The sequence below is a fragment of the Echiichthys vipera genome (genome assembly GCF_963691815.1).
Source record: "Echiichthys vipera genome assembly, chromosome: 9".
Classification (NCBI taxonomy): domain Eukaryota; kingdom Metazoa; phylum Chordata; class Actinopteri; order Perciformes; family Trachinidae; genus Echiichthys; species Echiichthys vipera.
Window position 1 is genome coordinate 1,128,576 of NC_139834.1, and position 21,469 is coordinate 1,150,044.

The 21,469-nt window shown below is 50.5% G+C and overlaps 1 protein-coding gene across 1 annotated transcript in view; it reads right to left on the reverse strand.

Annotated features, from left to right (window-relative positions):
- LOC310952341 (1-phosphatidylinositol 4,5-bisphosphate phosphodiesterase eta-2-like) overlaps nucleotides 1-21,469 on the reverse strand; it is a 170,894-nt gene that overhangs the window by 15,717 nt on the left and 133,708 nt on the right. Inside the window, 11 exon segments of the mRNA XM_083920925.1 lie at nucleotides 280-387; nucleotides 511-693; nucleotides 2,675-2,763; nucleotides 3,004-3,104; nucleotides 3,440-3,538; nucleotides 5,122-5,277; nucleotides 8,283-8,390; nucleotides 11,145-11,316; nucleotides 15,897-16,017; nucleotides 18,638-18,841; nucleotides 20,557-20,650. Coding sequence (XP_083777051.1) covers nucleotides 280-387; nucleotides 511-693; nucleotides 2,675-2,763; nucleotides 3,004-3,104; nucleotides 3,440-3,538; nucleotides 5,122-5,277; nucleotides 8,283-8,390; nucleotides 11,145-11,316; nucleotides 15,897-16,017; nucleotides 18,638-18,841; nucleotides 20,557-20,650 — 1,435 coding nt within the window.

Here is a 21,469-nt window from a genome sequence, read left to right on the forward strand (position 1 = left end):
AGGTGCTTTCACAGTGTTTGTCACATTCACACTGGTGCAGTGGACATCTAATCTAACCATTCACACCACATTCACACACCCATGTGCAGCACGGGGAGCAATTCGGGGTTCAGTGTCTTGCCCAAGGACACTTCCACATGTGGACCGGGGGAGGCGAGGATCGAACCCATTCGATCTCTCAAATGGAGGACGACCCACTCTGCCATTGAGCCACAGTCGCCCCTTGAAAATGAACTCTACGTTTCATATATTTATACGTTTATGTCTTTATATGCTGACCTTCACACATGCAGGCGGGCTTGAGGATGTAGCCACAGTTGCCGTTGCTGTAGAATTTGGCTCTGTTGAGCTGGAGGACCCGGCCCTCGGACTGGTAGTTGAGCGCAACTGGAATCAAAAGCAGTTCATCGCATTATAAAAATGATTATTACAGTTGTGATTGTGTGCTGAGGGAAGACTAAACACACTGATGATGACAGAAGCACACGGTGGCTCAGGTGGAGTTCGTACCGAGCTGGCAGCCGGCGCTCCAGAAGGGCTGGGGGTTAAAGTTGGAGGAGTCCACGCGGTACGAGGAAGGGTAGATGCGGGAGAGCTGCCGCTGGTTGAAGGCGATGAAGGAGGCGGCTTTCTGCTGCATCACCTGGTGGGCTTTGGTCTCACTGAGCGACGACACCTGCCAGCTGCAGCTCGCTGCCAGGGACGACACAAAGACACGGTGGTTCTCTTATTTACAGCGTCAAATCACAACAAAAGTTCTCTCAGGACACTTTACAGAGCAGGTAAAAACCAAACATTCACCAGTGTTAGCGTCCTTTTGACCACTCCTGTAAAAACAGGTATAAGCTAAATTAGGCCGTTCAAACAATATTTGGTTACAAGGAGAAGAAGTTAGACCTTAGTTTATCACCATTAAATCCACTAAAACATTACACCATCATTTAGATTCGTAGTTAAACAGAAAACTTGATAGAATTTAGACAAAAACGGTCCCAACTGGTGACACAGATCTGTTAAAGAGGACGTCCCACACTAACATAAGTGGACGCACTCAAGAGGGATGCAGGAGCCCAGAGTACCAGCAAACTGGAAAGATGTGTGGAGAATCGGGATGACTGGAGACAACGATGGACGGCTCGTCTGAGGACGTCGTAGAGAGATAGAAAAACCCATATCGGTCGGTCTAACGTTACACTGAAGCGCTGGGGTTAGAGGCGAAACACTCTCTGCATCGGTTTGTTAAAAGGTCGAGACTAAGGTACAGTTCATTATTGTTTTGGAGTTAGCTAGCTACATCTTTACACGCGTTCAGCCTTAGCCGTTAAGTGATATACCTTTTAAATGGAATTTCATTGCTAGGCAACAGCCTTGGTCCTTGTTAACGCCCTCACAGGTGGCGTTATTCACATACACTGCAACAGGATTCAAACTCGGACACATTATGAAAGTGTATCTATCCAACCGTAACCGTAACTTACCCGTATACAGTTCAAATGTCGTCACAGGTTCAACTGACAGCGACTTATGAAGCTCTAAACTGACGACAACACTGCAAAGCTGCAGGGAAGTTACAGAGTAGAGACGGTAGATGATGAGACTTGATTGGTTTCATGGTTTACGCCAAAAGTTGTTTTAAAGTTGATGTTCCTGATGTTGATTTCACAGGTTTAAAGGACGGAGCTCCAGACCTTTTAAAACCACACATGTAAAGCGTCCTGAGAGAACTTTGGTTGTGATTTGGGACTGTAAATTAAATTTAATTGAGCTTTGATTGAACTTAAGACTGTAGAACATGGATTTACTTTAAGACTGTTCACAAGAGGAACATTATTCAAACATATGTTGATCGTTTTTGCTGACAGCAGCAATAAAGTACCGTATTTTCCGCACTATAAGGTCACCACATTATAAGGAGCATAGAACAGACACTCCAGTCGAGGCTGGGGTTACGTTCTGCATCCATTAGACGGAGCTGCGCTAAAGGGAACGTCAACACAACAGTCAGGGGAGGTCGTCTTGTTGCTTCCTCCACTTCGGCACCATTGATTGGTTCATGTTCAACTCTCTGGCTGCTGCTCTATTCCCGTGTTCTACTGCGTGACTAATGGCCTTGAGTGTAAACTCTGCGTCGTAAGCGTGTCTCTTAACAGGAGCCATTTTGGGCTCTTTTCTTTGGGTCCTGACCTGGACCTGGTTCTTTGGGTCCTGACCTGGACCTGGTTCTTTGGGTCCTGACCCAGCTTTCATGACCACAGGTGAGGGTAGGAACCAGGAATGAGGGTAGATCCAGAGCTTTGCCTTCCTCAGCTCTCTTTTGGTCACAACGGTGCGGTAGAGCGACTGCAGCTCCGCCCCCGCTGCTCCGATTCTCCGGCCAAACTCACGCTCCATCGTCCCCTCACTCGTGAACCAGATCCCGAGGTCCTTGAACTCCTGCACTTGGGGGTTAGGGTTAGCCGGCCTCTGTGGTGCTAAGATCACACGCTTTGGACCTTTTCTTCTTCTTCATCATGGACGTGCACATATGAGTTTGCCATTTTTGCAATGAACTGTCAAAACAGTCGGCATCAATAAAAGGATTCTGGGTCTGATCCCCATCCCTGCCATTATCTGTGTACAGTCGTGAGTGAGTGAAGCTTCTAGTTGCACCGTACAGAGTAACACGTGCGCTCACCTTGAGCCTCGATGTCGTAGAGCCCCACAGAGCGCGTGTATTTGACCAGATCAGACAGAGCTCTGGACAACTTCATCGTCTTCTTATTTCTGGGGTCAAAGGTTAGAGAAGGGGACACACACACACACACGACATAAGTGGACAGATAACATGATCCAGTATGATGGTGCTCACACAGTAATATGATAAGAATCAAAGCTAATCACAAGTTACTTCTTTATGTTTACATCACATCTACATGGGTGTCTGTGTGCGTGTGTGTGTGTGTGTGTGTGTGTGTGTGTGTGTGTGTGCGTGTGTCTGTCTGTGTGCATGTGTGTATAGCGTACTTGCTGTGGTGCAGGGGTGCCCGGGAGGCGCTGCTTGCACTCTCCTGGTCTGTGTCTGTGTCCTCGAAGCTCGACGTCTTCTTCAGCTTGGTCGTCTTTTTCTGCAGAAGAGAGTTTTTAACATGTGAGGCTTTAAAAGTGTTTAAGTGTGAGGGTCAGGGGCAGGGGCAGTGTTAGGGTCAGGGTTAGGGTCAGGGTCAGGGTCAGGGTTAGGGGGCAGGGTTAGGGTCAGGGTCAGGGTCAGTGTTAGGGGACAGGGTTAGGGTTAGGGGGCAGGGTTAGGGTTAGGGTTAGGGGGCAGTGTTAGGGTCAGGGTTAGGGTCAGGGTTAGTGTTAGGGGGTAGTGTTAGGGTCAGGGTTAGGGGGCAGTGTTAGTGTTAGGGGGTAGTGTCAGGGTCAGGGGGCCTAAAGTGTGAGGAGAGAGGGAAAGTCCTACTTTGCGTTTAGAGAAGCTGCCCATGAAGGAGCGTCCCGTACGCTTATTGCTGCTGGGATTAGCCTCGTCCGCGGTGTCCGTACCATCCTCACTTTTACCCTGACGGCAGAGGAGACACACACACACACACACACACTCTCATTAGCAGCCTGACATCTAATGTTTGCTTCTCATCACTGTTTTCTTTGATCGACTGAATTAAATGTGGAACACTGATTTTGCAAACAGACGTAAATTATGTGTTTGGAAAGGGAAAGGGCGTGTGAGGGTGCGTGAGGGTGTGTGAGGGCGCGTGAGGGCGCGTGAGGGTGTGTGAGGGTGTGTGAGGGTGTGTGAGGGCGTGTGAGGGTGTGTGAGGGCGTGTGAGGGTGCGTGAAGGTGCGTGAGGGTGTGTAAGGGTGCGTGAGGGTGCGTGGGGTGCGTGGGGTTGCGTGAAGGTGTGTGAGGGTGTGTGAGGGCGTGTGAGGGTGTGTGAGGGTGTGTCAGGGCGTGTGAGGTGTGTGAGGGTGTGTGAGGGTGTGTGAGGGTGTGTGAGGGCGTGTGAGGGCGTGTGAGGGTGTGTGGAGGGTGTGTGAGGGTGTGTGAGGGTGTGTGAGGTTGTGTGAGGGTGTGTGAGGTTGTGTGAGGGCGTGTGAGGGTGTGTGAGGGTGTGTGAGGGTGTGTGAGGGTGTGTGAGGGTGTGTGAGGGTGTGTGATGTTGTGTGAGGGTGTGTGAGGGCGTGTGAGGGTGTGCGAGGTTGTGTGAGGGTGTGTGAGGGCGTGTGAGGGCGTGTGAGGGTGTGTGAGGGCGTGTGAGGGTGTGGGAGGGTGTGTGTGAGGGTGTGTGAGGGTGTGTGAGGGCGTGTGAGGGCGTGTGAGGGTGTGTGAGGGCGTGTGGAGGGTGTGTGAGGGTGTGTGATGGTGTGTGATGTTGTGTGAGGGTGTGTGAGGGCGTGTGAGGGTGTGTGAGGGCGTGTGAGGGTGTGTGAGGGCGTGTGAGGGCGTGTGATGTTGTGTGAGATTGTGTGAGGGTGTGTGAGGGTGTGTGAGGGCGTGTGATGTTGTGTGAGATTGTGTGAGGGTGTGTGAGGGTGTGTGAGGGCGTGTGAGGGCGTGTGAGGGCGTGTGAGGGCGTGTGAGGGAGTGTGAGGGTGTGTGAGGGTGTGTGAGGGTGTGTGAAGGTATGTGATGTTGTGTGAGGGTGTGTGAGGTTGTGTGAGGGTGTGTGAGGGCGTGTGAGGGCGTGTGAGGGTGTGTGAGGTTGTGTGAGGGTGTGTGAGGTTGTGTGAGGGTGTGTGAAGGTATGTGAAGGTATGTGATGTTGTGTGAGGGTGTGTGAGGGTGTGTGAGGTTGTGTGAGGGTGTGTGAGGTTGTGTGAGGGTGTGTGAGGGTGTGTGAAGGTATGTGATGTTGTGTGAGGGTGTGTGAGGGTGTGTGAGGTTGTGTGAGGGTGTGTGAGGGTGTGTGAGGGTGGGTGAGGGCGTGTGAGGGCGTGTGAGGGCGTGTGAGGTTGTGTGAGGGTGTGTGAGGGCGTGTGAGGTCGTGTGAGGGTGGGTGAGGGCGTGTGAGGGCGTGTGAGGGCGTGTGAGGTTGTGTGAGGGTGTGTGAGGGCGTGTGAGGTTGTGTGAGGGTGTGTGAGGGCGTGTGAGGTCGTGTGAGGGTGTGTGAGGGTGTGTGAGGGCGTGCGAGGGCGAGTGTTTACCTTAGAGCCAGGTTTGTCCGCGGGCTTCCCCGCAGGAGGGAGGGCTGCGATGGTGAAGCTGTCGGGGTCTTCTCTGTCTCGGATCTTGGACTCTTTCATCAGGTTGTCCAGCTTCTTCTTGGCCATGTTCTCCACCTGCTTCCTGTTGGCTGACGTCTGGAGGAAGAGGAGACAGTGACACAGGGAGGGATGATGACGACGATGATGATGTATGAGCATACGTGACACAAGAGGGGAGAGCTACGGTGGCCACTTCCTGGTCATTTCTGACATTTTACGTTAGTTGCAGTTGGACAGAATATCTCAAAAAGTAGTTACAGTAGTAATAAACGTGCAAAACCAGAAACTTTAATGCCTTTTAAGTCCAATATCCAGCTTCATTACGCAGTTTTATCCAACTTAGAGGGACGATTGTGCTTCAGTAAGATCCATACGACCCTGTTTTAAGTCAATTACTGTTCTGTACAATCACTGAAAGCAAACAGGGGGTTGTCTCTGAGGTCCAGCTGCATAAAGAGGCAAGAACACACATCATGCAAGTTTAATGAGGTGCAAAGATGAAGCGGAACATGACGTAACACGATGCAGAAGCTCCCAAAGCGTTGCATGAACGGCTGCTTTAGACTGTAATGTAACCGCTTACACATCCCAGTATAACAGTTAAAGTCACTTTTGCATGATTCATTCCTTCCCCAGGTCTGATCAGACTAAGAAGAGAGAGAAAGCATGCAGGGTCCGACCAGAACTCCCATTTCAGGAGCAACACATGACGTTACACAGTGCAGAAGCTGCTGACATGTCGAAGAATGGACGTTTTGGTGACGTCAGCATTTCCACGTGTTCGTGCATGATAGAGAATGACAGTGGGCGTCCTTTATGTGTGGATGAAGTGGAGAAATAAGAGATGTCCTCAGAGCGTGGGTGTCAAACTGATCCAGTAAAGTGTCGCTGTGGCTGCAGGTTTTCATTCCAACCAATCAAAAACACACCTCATCTCATCTTCAGCCTCTTATCCGGGGTCGGGTCGCGGGGGCAGCAGCTTCAGCAGGGGACCCCAAACTTCCCTTTCCCGGGCCACATTAACCAGCTCTAACTGGGGGATCCTGAGGCGTTCCCAGGCCAGTGTGGAGATCTAATCTCTCCACCTGGTCCTGGGTCTTCCCCGAGGCCTCCTCCCAGCTGGACGTGCCTGGAACACCTCCCTAGGGAGGCGCCCAGGGTTCATCCTTACCAGATGATCCTGAACCACCTCAACTGGCTCCTTTCAACGCAAAGGAGCAGCGGCTCTACTCCGAGTTCCTCACGGATGCTGAACTTCTCCCCCTCTCTCTAAGGGAGACTCCAGACCCCCTCCTGAGGAAACACATTTCACACGCTTGGACCTGGACCTGGTTCTTTGGGTCATGATCAAAAACACACCTGGTCCAACGAATCAACTGTGTGAAGACAGTTCAGGTGATTGAGTCGAGTCAGGTGTGTTCTTGCTTGGTTGGAATGGAAACCTGCAGCCACAGCGGAGCTTTACTGGATCAGTTTGACACCCATGTCATAGAGAGATCACTGCGGAGAATGTGCACATGCTCGGTTCAGCCACATGGGGGCAGAGTGCGTCCATGCAGCACTTCAGTGTGTGAGCGGACCACAGAAGCAGCAGCAGCAGCATGCTCTGTGCAGAGGAAGAGCTCAGTGCAGAGGAAGAGCCCAGTGCAGAGGAAGAGCTCAGTGCACGGGTCCACACTGAACATGTAGGGTCAGTACTGAGGCAGAGCTGCGTCTGATATGATGGAGGGCGACTGATAGATGTCTTCTGCTTCATGGTTGTGTGTTATAGTTCTTATTTTTCTCTTTTAAATAACATATCTGGTTGTTTCAGAGGTTTTGAAGTGGTTGTGGGTTCACTGTGGAAATACCGCTGAAGCCTCAGAGCGTAGAGGATTTTACCCGTGCGTTTGTTCAGCAGCGTCGTGTTTGTCACTGAAAATGTTATTTCCTACATGAACATATACAAAATAACTTTACTGATTACTTTCACCAAAGAGTAATGCATAGATAGATAGATAGATAAATGGATAGATGGATAGATAACTTTATTTATCCCCGAGGGGAAATTAGATACATGAACTCTCCCTGCAGCTGCTCACCTTCCACGGCTGTTTTCAAGTACCGTATTCTCCGCACTATAAGTTGCACCTAAAAACCTCCACATGTCTCAACAGTGCGCCTTATAATCCGGTGCTCCTTATATATGGACCAATATTGAGCCACAACAGGTCTCCAACTACGGTGAGCAGCCACCGACTCTATTTTCCCCCGTAGAAGAAGTAACGCGCGGTGCATGTTGAGATATACGACTGCGTGAAGCGTGCCGTTTCATTTCCATGTGTGTGTTTGTGTAAAGAGCCCAAAATGGCTCCTGTTAAGAGACACGCTTACGACGCAGAGTTTACACTCAAGGCCATTAGTCACGCAGCAGAACACGGGAATAGAGCAACAGCGTTAGCCAATACTGTCCAGCTGCAAAAGCACAAGCCCCTCACTTGACAGAAGTGACGCAAAGGTTATTTTTACAGTGAGGGCTCGTGCTCCGGGTCTGCAGCTGGATGCTACTCGCGCTAGCAGGCAAACTCAACGGTACATAAGATGATGTTATCATCATCATCATTCACCAGCTGTATTGCAAACTAACACCCTGTTACTATGTCACTGGAAACATGGTCCATCCCATAACTGCAGTCTGAACCCACAGCGCTCAACACTGACGTGGTTCAGCTGTTTTAAGACCTGACACGCATCGATGTGCACGTTTGAGTCCAGATGAACCTCGACAACACGTCTGACGGAGCACGAAGGATGAGACAGAGTGACATGGAGAGTGACGTGAGCGTTGTATACAGTACCTTCCACTTTGAAAGACGTAAGCAACAGTTGAAGAGAAGAAGAAGAAGAAGAAGAAGAAGAAGGGACAAACAGGAAGAGAGAAAAGCAGGGATGAGAACAAACAAGCACAAGGACAGAAGCAAACAGCAGAGATAGCAATAACAGAGATTCACTTAAGGAGCAAAGACGTGAGAGGAGAACTCTTTAGTTCAAACGTGAAGCGTCACATTTCCTCTGGACAGAAGGACACACGTGCAGAGAGGACACAAACGCGAGGTACGTACATCTCCGTTCATCAGCTTGCAGTCGTCCTCCATCTCATCGGCGCTGTCCTCGTCCGACACGTCTCCCTCTTCTGCGTTCTCGTCAATGTTGGGAGGCAGTTTCTTCCCCTGGTGGAGAAAAGAACGAGTCAGCAGAGCTTCGCGTTATAACGACAAACAGCCGCAGCGTTCATTTAATCCATTTGTGGGTCATGAAAGAATGAAAGTTTTGCTTTTCCATAAAAAATATATTTAGTCGGGTTTGACAATGACTTCCTGTCCCGTTGTGTTTCCATGGTAGCAGCCAATAGCGTTGGGCGCTGCTGGTTGCCAGGGTTGTCTGTTGTTGGGTGCAGCTACTGTAGGCTGGCACTGGGTGAAATGGAGTTAGCCAATCCTGCAGCTGCTTCTTTGTCCCAGCAGCTGAGTGAGCGGAGACGGGCAACAACCAGAGTCACTATCGGCCGAGCATTCACTCCATGGACTGAGAGAAATGAGAGGAACGCCATTCAAACGCACGCCCACATGGCTACGCTGCTCCTGGATGCTAACATCACTTTCATCTGCACTTAGCGGGAACGGCTAACAGCTAACGCTAACGATGATGGCAAATGATGTAGGATGGGCAGTTCCTGGTGTCGGAGGGCTTAAGACACTGACTGACTGTGTACTGTGACCACCACAGCCCCAGCGTAAGTCCAGCCAGGGTCCATCTTCTCAGTCTCTACTGCACCAAATGTGCTGCTAAGTTTCTCATTCCATACACTTACGGCAGGAACACAGTGACGTTCAGCAGCGATCAGGGTCGTGATCGTAGCTGTCGCTCTGACGTTTGCACAGCAGCAAGTGAAACAGACTTGAGGAGCGTCAATCAGTGGCTTTACAGTCTCTCCCCCGCACAGACTCGACGTGATGGCGGTGAACATGTCACACTATGTACGACTCCAGAGGGTGGACGTTTGGATTCAGCCTAAGTAGCTGTGGGTGAACCACGTCCATTTACAGGACGTGCTGCTCTCTTTTATTCTCATTAACAGGCCTCGAGGGAAGGAAGAGGACATGTGGAGCAGCTGTGAAGGATGAGGGGCCCACTCTCACCGCCTGAGCCATGGATTACTAACAAGCGAGGTAGTTTGTCCCATGGCTAACAATCATTCTCAATCCCAGGTATCAGGGGGGTGTGGGCCTGTAGCAGCACCGTGTGGCTGATACAGTGGGACCCCGGTGCCCACAGTGAGGCTGCACAGCTTCAGTGTTGAAGGCGCGGTCGTAGCTGTGCTTCCATACCGGTGCCATCACTAACACTGCTGGTCACGCAAGGTAGTGGGGTAACAGGTGGTAGAGCAGTCTGTAACATGCAAGGTATTGACGTGGTGCCTTCTCTTTGCTTTAATGGTTTACATTCAGGGCTTAAACGAGCGGTCACCATTCGCCAAATGTGACTAAAAAGAAGGAGGGACCATGCGCGGACATTTCAAACAATGGCGGTGAAAGGTTCACGTTGGTGTGATGCGGAGGTGGAGTGTTTACTGCAGATTTGGTCGATGAAAAGATTCAAAAACAGTCGACAAGACGCACAAAAACTCAGAGGTCTACGGAAAGATCTGGAAACAAAGCCACGCATCGCCATGACGTCATCAATGCGTGTGACGTGTTACGGCGTGATGACGTATAGGCAGCAAGAAGCATTCTCCGAGGCCCAGGTAGTGTGAGTACAAACGGGCCTGGAGGGGGGGACAAGGACCCTAAAGCACGGGGCACGGGACGGAGGAACAGTGGGAGGGCGCCCTGAATGACATTTCATTCATTTTTCAGGACTATTCCCTTAGTCCTGGCCACGACGGCAGCATTAACACACAAGTTACACGTTTAAAACCAAAACAACACACAACTAAAACACGATAAAGCAGCAGATCAGCGCTCAGAGACAGAACACATGCAAACTGTATTTAAAAAGTCCTTAATCCTGCTTTTGAAACGCTCCGTGCTGACGAGGGATTCCAGTTTGAACTGATCCTGGAGTTTATTCAAAGATAAAAAGGTGCTAAATATTATTAAAAGCACTTTCCCCAAACACAGACATGAAGGGTTAAAGTCCAGTGGAGGAGCTTTGTTGCACAGCACATCGCTCTCACTGTGGCCTAAAGGAAAGGTATCAACTGACTGTGACATACTGCAGAAGAGTGTAGCAGCAGTTTATCAGCTCAGAGCTCGTCTCAGCTGTGACCTGGAGCTGACGGCATCATCTGTGGTCAGCGTGTTATTGTTTTTAATAATAGCAGCGACCAGCGTGCCCAGAACAGGAGCCAGGCTGCAGTTAATAAACAGAGTCCATGCAGCTTATTATTATTCCTTCATCTCATCTCATCTTCAGCCTCTGATCCTGGATCAGGTCTCAGGGGCAGCAGCTCCAGCAGGGGACCCCAAACTTCCCTTTCCCGGGCCTCATTAACCAGCTCTAACTGGGGGATCCTGAGGCGCTCCCAGGACCAGGGGTGGAGATCTAATCTCTCCACCTGGTCCTGGGTCTTCCCCGAGGCCTCCTCCCAGCTGGACGTGCCTGGAACACCTCGTACACGTGCGCACGCTCGTGCTCGTACATGTGTGCACGCTCGTACACGTGCGCACGCTCATGCGCGTACACGTGCAAACGCACTTTACTAAAGCCCACCTCTCCCAAACGGGCCGTGGACAGCAAGCGTGCCGCTCCTAGACGTGGTACGGTTGCACTCACACTGGTCAAAGGAACCAGACTTTAGCTGTGAAACCTGTTTGGGCACGGTACGGAGTCACAGTGGGAGTGCGCCCTGAGAAGAGTGAGTTCCTCTTTAAACATCCAAACTGCCCTTCTGAGTCTCTACCCTACCTCCACGCTGGCTTTACCTTGACGAGGATCTTGCCCTTGAGCGTTTCCGGTGACGGCAGCCGTCCGGACTCATCGGCCTTGATGTTGGACAGGTCCAGTTTGTCCCCCAGGATCTCGATCAGGTACTGGGCCATCTTCTTCTGCTGAGGGACGCTGCAGTGGTTCTCGATGGACAGGATGACCGGGTAGCTTCGAGAGGATCACACAGACGGAGACAGAGAGGTGTGTTACAAACGGCACAGTTCAACGAGGACACGACCAATGAATACATCAACGAAGACGAACCGTTCCTCAGGATTTACATTCATGGATTTAAAAAATTACTAAATCACACAGAGCGGGCGTTTGATGAGGCCCACAAAGGTCACGCTGACGTCACACATGCATTTATTCCATGTAATTGGTGACTCTGATGGATAATCTGACCAATGGCTAAGAATTCAAAGTCCATCAGAGATGCAAACTTCTTCTTCTCCAGTGGACGGACACTAAACCGACCTCGATGGACGCGCGTGTCGGTGCCTTTTCGGGAGTCATTCGTCTGAATATCGGACTAATAATTCAGCTTGCTTGTGTGTTTAATTGGGCTAAAAGGACCGTTAAATTCAATCTGAGCCCCCGGTTCTGCTTCATTTTGTTCATTTGACATCTATTAAGTACTGTTTCCCACATAACGGCTATCTTAGGGCGCACTCACACTCACACTGTCCATCCGTCCCGTGCCCAATCAGGTTTTACAGGTAAAGTCTAGTTCGTTTGACCAGTGTGGCCTTGGGGGAGGTCCATGAAAGGAAGAGGACCAAGTATGATAACCTGGTCATCGACTGTCGTGCGCAGGGCTGGAAGGCGAGGTGTATGCCCATCGGCAGTAGAGGATCTGTAGGGCACTCGCTCCACAAAGCCCTGAGTTCCCCGGGCATCACAGGAACAGCGAGGAGCAGGAGCCTGGAGATGGCTCTGGATCCGGAGAGAAGAACCACAGGGAAAAGTCACGCCACTTGAACACAAGCCCGGTTTGATCACCCGTGGCTGGGTCGCCTGAGGAGGATGATGATCTCAGGTAACATCACTGATGATGTGTTCAGGTGCATCAGAGGACGGATGTTTTCAAGACCAGAGGGGTTTCATCAGATATCATTCAGAGCCTGGTTTATAACAAACACCATTTGATTCACGAAAAGGCTGCTGCCAGTATTTTCTGATTTATGGAGTGATAAAGAGATACCTGTAAAAAGCTTTGACTCTTATGTCACATAAATGACAAAAGCTAGCGGGAGTCTTTGATCGGAAGTCATCAGATGGGAGCAAAAGTGCAAGTCTTAGTTTTTTTGAAACCTGGCTTTAGCCCATGTTCACGTCTCTGTTCTGGAGACGTGCAAATTAGCTCCTTTTTCATAAGACAAGGCCTCATTGTGCAAATTCAAACAACATATCAGAAAACTTGTAATACCAAAAATAATCTTATTTTAAGTAAACAGGTTTCACGGCTAAAGTCTGGTTCCTTTGACCAGTGTGAGTGCAACCGTACCACGTCTAGGAGCGGCACGCTTGCCGTCCACGGCCCGTTTGGGAGAGGTGGGCTTTAGTAAAGCACGTTTGCACGTGTACGAGCACGAGCGTGCGCACGTGTACGAGCACGAGGCCTACGGCGGTTCTGAGGTCATTTCCTGTGCGCCTGTTGGGACGTAGAAAAAAGAAGGAGGGACCATGCGCGGACATTTCAAACAATGGCGGTGAAAGGTTCACGTTGGTGTGATGCGGAGGTGGAGTGTTTACTGCAGATTTGGTCGATGAAAAGATTCAAAAACAGTCGACAAGACGCACAAAAACTCCGAGGTCTACGGAAAGATCTGGAAACAAAGCCACGCATCGCCATGACGTCATCAATGCGTGTGACGTGTTACGGCGTGATGACGTATAGGCAGCAAGAAGCATTCTCCGAGGCCCAGGTAGTGTGAGTACAAACGGGCCTGGAGGGGGGGACAAGGACCCTAAAGCACGGGGCACGGGACGGAGGAACAGTGGGAGGGTGAACTCAGTTTTTTTGAAACCTGGCTTTAGCCCATGTTCAAGTCTCTGTTCTGGAGATGTGCAAATTAGCTCCTAATTCATAAGACAAGGCCTCATTGTGCATTTCAGAAAACTTGTAATACCAAAAATAATCTTATTTTAAGTAATCCATTGCAGGAAGTGTCACGGTGACACCTATTAGCTCATTTTGACCCTATATTTCCTCTTATGTGAAGCATCTGTGGTCTGGCACGTTAAGAGAGGAGCAGCCTCCTCGGTCCCTGACGTCGGGGCTGCAGCGGTTTCTAGTCTTAGTCTGAGATGGAAGCGTCTTGCCCCAGTTTGGTGCCTGTCAGCCCTCTGAGGAGCCGGCTCTCCTACAGAAAATCTCATCTCTCTTTGATGCTGCATGCAGCCTTTCACCCTGTTCCCTTTTAGCCAATTATCTGTGGAATATATCGTCCACAATTATAGTTTCACAAACACACGGAGAGGGTGAACGCACACACGGAGAGGGTGAACGCACACACAGAGAGGGTGAACGCACACACAGAGAGGGTGAACGCACACACGGAGAGGGTGAACGCACACACGGAGAGGGTGAACGCACACACGGAGAGGGTGAACGCACACACAGAGAGGGTGAACGCACACACAGAGAGGGTGAACGCACACACAGAGAGCGTGAACGCACACACAGAGAGGGTGAACGCACACACAGAGAGGGTGAACGCACGCACAGAGAGGGTGAACGCACGCACAGAGAGGGTGAACGCACACACAGAGAGGGTGAACACGCACACACAGAGAGGGTGAACGCACACACGGAGAGGGTGAACGCACACACAGAGAGGGTGAACGCACACACAGAGAGGGTGAACGCACACACAGAGAGGGTGAACGCACACACAGAGAGGGTGAACGCACACACAGAGAGGGTGAACGCACACACGGAGAGGGTGAACGCACACACAGAGAGGGTGAACGCACACACGGAGAGGGTGAACGCACACACGGAGAGGGTGAACGCACACACAGAGAGGGTGAACGCACACACAGCGACTCCCTCTTCTTCACATCACTTGAGGAGACGGGATCTAAAAATAGAGGTTTTCTCTGCATCCTCCAGACTCTCTGTGCACGAGGAGGAGATTATCACCTTCAGATGCAGATTCTGTGAAGAGGAGGAGTGTGTGTGTGTGTGTGTGTGTGTGTGTGTGTGTGTGTGTGTGCGTGCGTGCGTGCGTGCGTGCGTGCGTGCGTGCGTGCGTGTGTGTGTGTGTTGCTCAGTCTCTGCACAGGTGTGAGTAGGATTTAATGTTGGTGTATAGGGGTCAATGTGTTTACGGTCTACGCGTATACATGGGTGACAAATGTAAGGAAAAACATCAACACGTGAGTTAGTTTAGCTTCACACAGGTTACGAGAGTCAATGAATGGTTTGTTGTTATCTTTTTGTTGTTTTAAGTTGTTGTTTTTTATATTTGTTGCTTGCTGAGCCTCTTTTACTGCTGGCTGTGCACAAAACTGCTCCTCTGGGATATTAAAGATACCTTGAACCTTGATGAGAATCATGCTACGGCCTTCGCAGACACCAGATCTCAACCTGGTGCATCATCTGAGGTCGCACTCCCACTGTCCATCAGTGCCGTGCCCGAACAGGTTCCACGGCTAAAGTCTGGTTCCTTTGAACAGTGTGAGTGCAACTGTACCACGTCTAGGAGCGGCACGCTTGCCGTCCACGGCCCGTTTGGGAGAGGTGGACTTTAGTAAAGCACGTTTGCACGTGTACGAGCACGAGCGTGCGCACGTGTACGAGCACGAGGCCTACGGCGGTTCTGAGGTCATTTCCTGTGCGCCTGTTGGGACATAGAAAAAAGAAGGAGGGACCATGCGCGGACATTTCAAACAATGGCGGTGAAAGGTTCACGTTGGTGTGATGCGGAGGTGGAGTGTTTACTGCAGATTTGGTCGATGAAAAGATTCAAAAACAGTCGACAAGACGCACAAAAACTCCGAGGTCTACGGAAAGATCTGGAAACAAAGCCACGCATCGCCATGACGTCATCAATGCGTGTGACGTGTTACGGCGTGATGACGTATAGGCAGCAAGAAGCATTCTCCGAGGCCCAGGTAGTGTGAGTACAAACGGGGCTGGAGGGGGGGACAAGGACCCTAAAGCACGGGGCACGGGACGCACGCACAGTGGGAGGGCGCCCTATGAGGTATTTAAGGGACGTGTTGTGCACCATTCACACACACACGAATATGGAGGGATACAGGATCAGAACTTGGAAAGTGTATTTTTTATTTAGCAGTGTGTTTCTAAGTTTACGTTACAGACTTAATGATTCATTCAGATTTGTTTTCCAGTTCCACTTTGTTCCAGTTTGAAGTGACCCACATGTGACATCAGTGTGTGTGTGTGTGTGTGTGTGTGTGTGTGTGTGTGTGTGTGTGTGTGTGTGTGTGTGTGTGTGTGCGCATACTGTGAACCATCTCTGCCCTGAAGCTCCTCACACACACAACCACTAACGTCTCAGACAGAGACAGGCTGTGTGATGCACCGCTGTGATGAGTGCTGACAGCAAACACGTCGATGTGCTGCGTATTAAAGCCGCACACACACGACTACGGTTCGACAGGTTCCATCATGAAAGTGACTTATGTGACTGACTCAAAGTGTGAGCAGTGAGAGTGAGTGTGTGTGTGTGTGTGTGTGTGTGTGTGTGTGTTTGTGTGTGTGTGTGTAAACCTACTCGTTCTTGACGAAGGCGTATTTGTTGATGGTCTCGATGACGTCTTTGAAGAGGATCTTGGAGGTGAGGGTGTAGCCGTGGTGCACGATGGGCTCCCCGTCCTGACCGTCCCAACAGTCCACTGTTCACAGGACAGACAGAAGAAACAGTCACTGGAGAGCTACAAGCATCAGATGGGTCTCAACCACACACACACACACACACACACACACACACACACACACACACACACACACACACACACACACACACACACACACACACACACACACACACACACACACACACACACACACACACACACACACACACACACACACACACACACACACACACACACACACACACACACACACACACACACACACACACACACACACACACACACACACACACACACACACACACACACACACACCATCCTGCTGCCACTAACACTCCCTATCACCAAATGTGTATTCGTGAGGTGACAAGTGAGGTGTTTATAAGTCGTCAGGAGGAACCAATGTGCTTGGAGCTGAGAGCCACAGACAGAGGAGCAGTTACAAGTCAGAAGTTAGGGCGCACTCCCACTGTTCCTCCGTACCGTGCCCCAGCATGTTTCACAGCGTTCCTTTGACCAGTGTGAGTAAATGGTAAATGGACTTGTACTTATATAAAGCGCCTTTCTAGTCTTCTGACTACTCAAGGCGCTTTCACAGTGTTTGTCACATTCATCCATTCACACTGATGCAGTGGACATCTACAGACCATCTAATCTAACCATTCACACACCCATGAGGAGCAATTCGGGGTTCAATGTCTTGCCCAAGGACACTTACACATGTGGACCGGGGGAGGTGGGGGATCGAACCGCCAATGTCTCAAATGGAGGACGATCCACTCTTTCAGTGAGCCACAGTGCAACCGTACCGCATCTAGGAGCGGCACGCAGCCTTGTCTGAGGAACTAGCTAAGTGGCTTAGCTAGCATCGCCGCTCACTTGGGTGAGCTAACCGACCTCAGCATTCTCTCTGGCATGTCAAAGCTCCCCTCCAGGTTAGGACTAGTTAACAGAGTCTCAACTTTAAACCCTCGATTAATAACCATAACCCCGGGAGGAAAGGCTTTCCACCTTCAAGTTCCTGTTGACCCACATCTCAGGGACCTCTACTGGTCCACAACGACAGCTACACCTGGTCTCTTCCTCTCTCCGGTGCAGACAGATGTCCGTACTCCACAGAGCTGGGTCTGGGGCAGGTCTTGGGGTGGCAGTAGCTCAGTCCATAGGTGACTTGGCTGGGAACCGGAGGGTTGCCGGTCCGAGTCCCTGTGTGGACCATGAATGGAGCGTGGACTGGTGGCTGGAGAGGTGCCAGTTCATCTCCTGGGCACTGCCCCCAACTGCTCGGGGCTCAGATCCCTTGGCAGCCCCCTCGCTCTGACATCTCTGCATTAACTGCATGTATATAGGTTCTGTCTTTGCATGTGTACACACACGCACACACACACACACACAGGCACAAGTCTGTGCGTCCTCCGCTCCTCCATTGAGAGTGTGATGGCGTACATCATCTCAGCAGCAGACGAGAGAGCTCTTCAGAGGGTCATCGACACAGACGTTCATCGTCTGCCCTCTGGTCTCCCTGAAACACGTCTCCAGCTAACGCTCTGAAGGACTCGTCTCATCCCCGACACTTCCTGTGTGACCCGCTGCCCTCTGGCAGGAGCTGTCGGAGCCGGCAGACAGAACCAGGAGGACACTTGACTCCTACAAGCAACGACTGACCCACGATGACAGATTCAAGGACAAACCCACAGGATCCTGGACAACTTAGCTTTATTACACAGAGAGAGAGAGAGAGAGAGAGAGAGAGGGAGAGAGAGAGGGAGAGAGACGGAGAGAGACAGAGAGAGACAGAGAGAGACAGAGACAGAGAGAGAGAGAGACAGAGAGAGAGAGACAGAGAGACAGAGACAGAGAGAGAGAGAGAGAGAGACAGAGAGAGAGACAGAGAGACAGAGAGAGAGAGGGAGAGAGACAGAGAGACAGAGACAGAGAGAGAGAGAGAGACAGAGAGAGAGACAGAGAGAGAGAGGGAGAGAGACAGAGAGAGAGAGGGAGAGAGACAGAGAGACAGAGACAGAGAGAGAGAGAGAGAGACAGAGAGAGAGACAGAGACAGAGAGAGAGAGGCACACACACAAACACACACCTACGCAGACAGACAGACACACACACTGTCGCAGGCAGACACACACACACACTGTCGCAGGCAGACACACACACTTACGCAGGCAGACACACACACACACACAGTCGCAGACACACACACACACACTGTCGCAGGCAGACACACACACACTGTCACATGCACACACACACACACACACTGTCGCAGGCAGACACACGAACACTGTCGCAGACACACACACACGCACTGTCGCAGGCAGACACACACACACACTGTCACAGGCACACACACATTTACGCAGGCAGACACACACACGACCTATATACATGCAACTAATGGAGAGATGTCAGAGCGGGGGGGGCTGCTCAACAGCACTTCGGCAGTGCCCAGGAGCTGAACTGGCACCTCTCCAGCCACCAGTCCACGCTCCATACATGGACTCGAACCGGTGACCCTCTGGTTCCCAGCCGAGTCACGTAAGTACTGAGCTACTGCCGCTCCAAACGTATGTTAAACGTATTTTAATCGTATGTGTACTTGAGTGTTTGCTCCACACGTGCGTGCTCACCCTCTACGCAGCGACAGCCTGCCTGCAGCACCCAGGCGTACATGTCCACCCTGGACTGGGACATCAGCTGGTCGCCCATCAGGTAGGTGTTGTGCGAGGAGGCGATGAAGTAGTCGCACAGCGGCCGGTTCATCTCCTGGTTCACGCTGTAGTGTTCTGGGTTGAAGATGTCTCCCGCTGGGCTGCGCATGTAATTTGTGATACCTGCAGGAAAGTTAAGAAAATGCCTTTTTATCCCAATCTTAAATATTAAAGTGAAGGTTTACTATGAGAGGAGCTGGTGCAGGGGCCAGCAGGTAAAACCCTCTTTAATGAACTCTGGCTTCACTAACTACGCTGATGACGCTTTGTTTCCTGGTTCAAAATGAGACGACGTCCAAACAACATGAGCTCAAAGTGACCTGATGACATCACAAACGTCTTTAAATGTTTGGTTTGCTCCAAAAATATTCACTTTAATGTGAAATCAAAGAGAGAAAATCAGAGATTTCCAGGTTTCAGAGGCTGAAAACAACTTTCTGTTGGGAATATGATTTTATAGAAACAAAAACAAGATTACATCAGTTCATGGATCCAGATGGGACCAAAGAAAGTGGTGAAAGTGACTTTAGTTAAAGCTTTTTCATGTAACAACTATTAAGGTAGAAATCCAGGAGAAATGCTAACAGCCGGACGTGGCTAACAGTGGTTAGCACGGGGCAGCACGGTGAAGGCATTCAAAGGTCTTTTTTTAACCACTAATGCTGCTGAAAATAACAGCAAACCTCTGCAGCAGCATGAGACGAGTCCCTACACACACAACAAAGCAGCAATGGGCTCCTTCCACTGTAATGGACTTTACTATGAGAGGAGCTGGTGCAGGGGCCTGTAGGTAAGTCTTTAAAACACTCTTTAATAAACTCTGGCTTCACTAACTACGCTGATGACGCTTTGTTGTGTGTGTAGGGACTCTTCTCATGCTGCTGCAGAGGTTTGCTGTTATTTTCAGCAGCATTAGTGGTTAAAAAAGACCTTTGAATGCCTTCACCGTGCTGCCCCAAGCTAACCACTGTTAACCACGTCCGGCTGTTAGCGACTCTCCTGGATTTCTACCTTAATAGTTGTTAAACGATGGATTATTTGATGCACAAAAACTCAGAGGTCTACGGAAAGATCTGGAAACAAAGCCACGCATCGCCATGACGTCATCAATGCGTGTGACGTGTTACGGCGTGATGACGTATAGGCAGCAAGAAGCATTCTCCGAGGCCCAGGTAGTGTGAGTGCAAACGGGCCTGGAGGGGGGGACAAGGACCCTAAAGCACGGGGCACGGGACGGAGGCACAGTGGGAGGGCGCCCTGAGCCGTTATGGATTCTTCAAAATAACACTGCAATTCATGTCCCCAAATATTTGGATTTTGGATTAATTCTCTTTCCAAAGACACAAACAAGGAAACACGGGAAAGTGTCTTTCCAGTTCTAAACAATACAGAAATACCAGAAAGACTCCGCGGAGCAGCTTAACTTCAGCCAATCAGAGAGGAGTTCACTGTGAATGTGGATCCCTTTGGAAGCTTTTAATAATCAACACTAACAACAGGCCGAGGCTTTGCAGCGGACGACATACGGAGGAGAACGCTGCACACGGACGTCTCAGATGTTAGAAAAGAGAAATCCCCATTAACTGGCGTTCCCACTGTAGCACTGAGCACGCAGCACATGAGTGGGAGGACGGAGGCATCTGCCAAACACATGAAATGCAATAAAATACAGATTTTTCAAAGCAGAATTGATCAGATCGAAGCCAAAGTGACACGTTCGAGGGACTCACAGCCGACCTGAGGCTGCAGAAACCTCCTGTGATTCAAAATGGCGGAATAAACCAACAGCGCTCAGTTTAGATCCAAAGACAAGTTGATGATAAAATAATTAGACTTACCATCTATTCCCAAAACGCCTTGCTTCTGGTTCTCCGAGCACGGCTCAAATTTGTTGATAATCTCCAGACAATGGTCCTTGGTCACCTTGGTCATCTGCAAATGATGTGAAAGCAGGTCAAACACAACACACTGCAGCCTGTGTGAGAGGAACACACTAATACACACGTGCTACATGTCATGTTCGTCCACCCTGGCTGAAGAACTGGACCGTTTGTGTGTCTCTGCCCTGATCAGTCGATCAGACCCCGTCTCTGGTGATCATTCAAAGGGGGTGGGGCGGGGCCAGCGGGGACTCTCTCATACTGTGTCAGTGTATTTGTGACAGCTTAGGCCGGGTAACCCCGACGAGACATTATTTCCATATTTCCCCGACCCATTTCTGAAGCACGAAGCCGGGTGAACGTCTGAAAGTGGGATGAATGCAGCCCACGCTCCATCCAACCATAGTCTGGATGAGAGGGAGAGGATCGTGTGTGCAGAGTCAATGGACACTCTGCGGATGTGAGCCTGTATCCACCGTCACTGTGGTTTGGTACCAAAATATGTTGCTGAGCAGCAAAAGTGGTCCTCACAAAGATAGCTGTACAACTATACACACACACACACACACACACACACACACACGAGCAAATATGAGAGAGAGAGTATAAGTAAACAACTGAACTGCCTGTTTGGCATTCAAAACATAAAGAACAAACCCATTGTTCTCTGTTTTGATGCTTACCTGGCTGCAGTCAGCATCAGTAAGGGCCTTAGGGCGCACTCACACTGTTCCTCCGTACGGTGCCAAAACAGGTTTTACGGCTAAAGTCTGGTTCCTTTGACCAGTGTGAGTGCAACCGTACCACGTCTAGGAGCGGCACGGTTGCCGTCCACGGCCCGTTTGGGAGAGGTGGGCTTTAGTAAAGCACG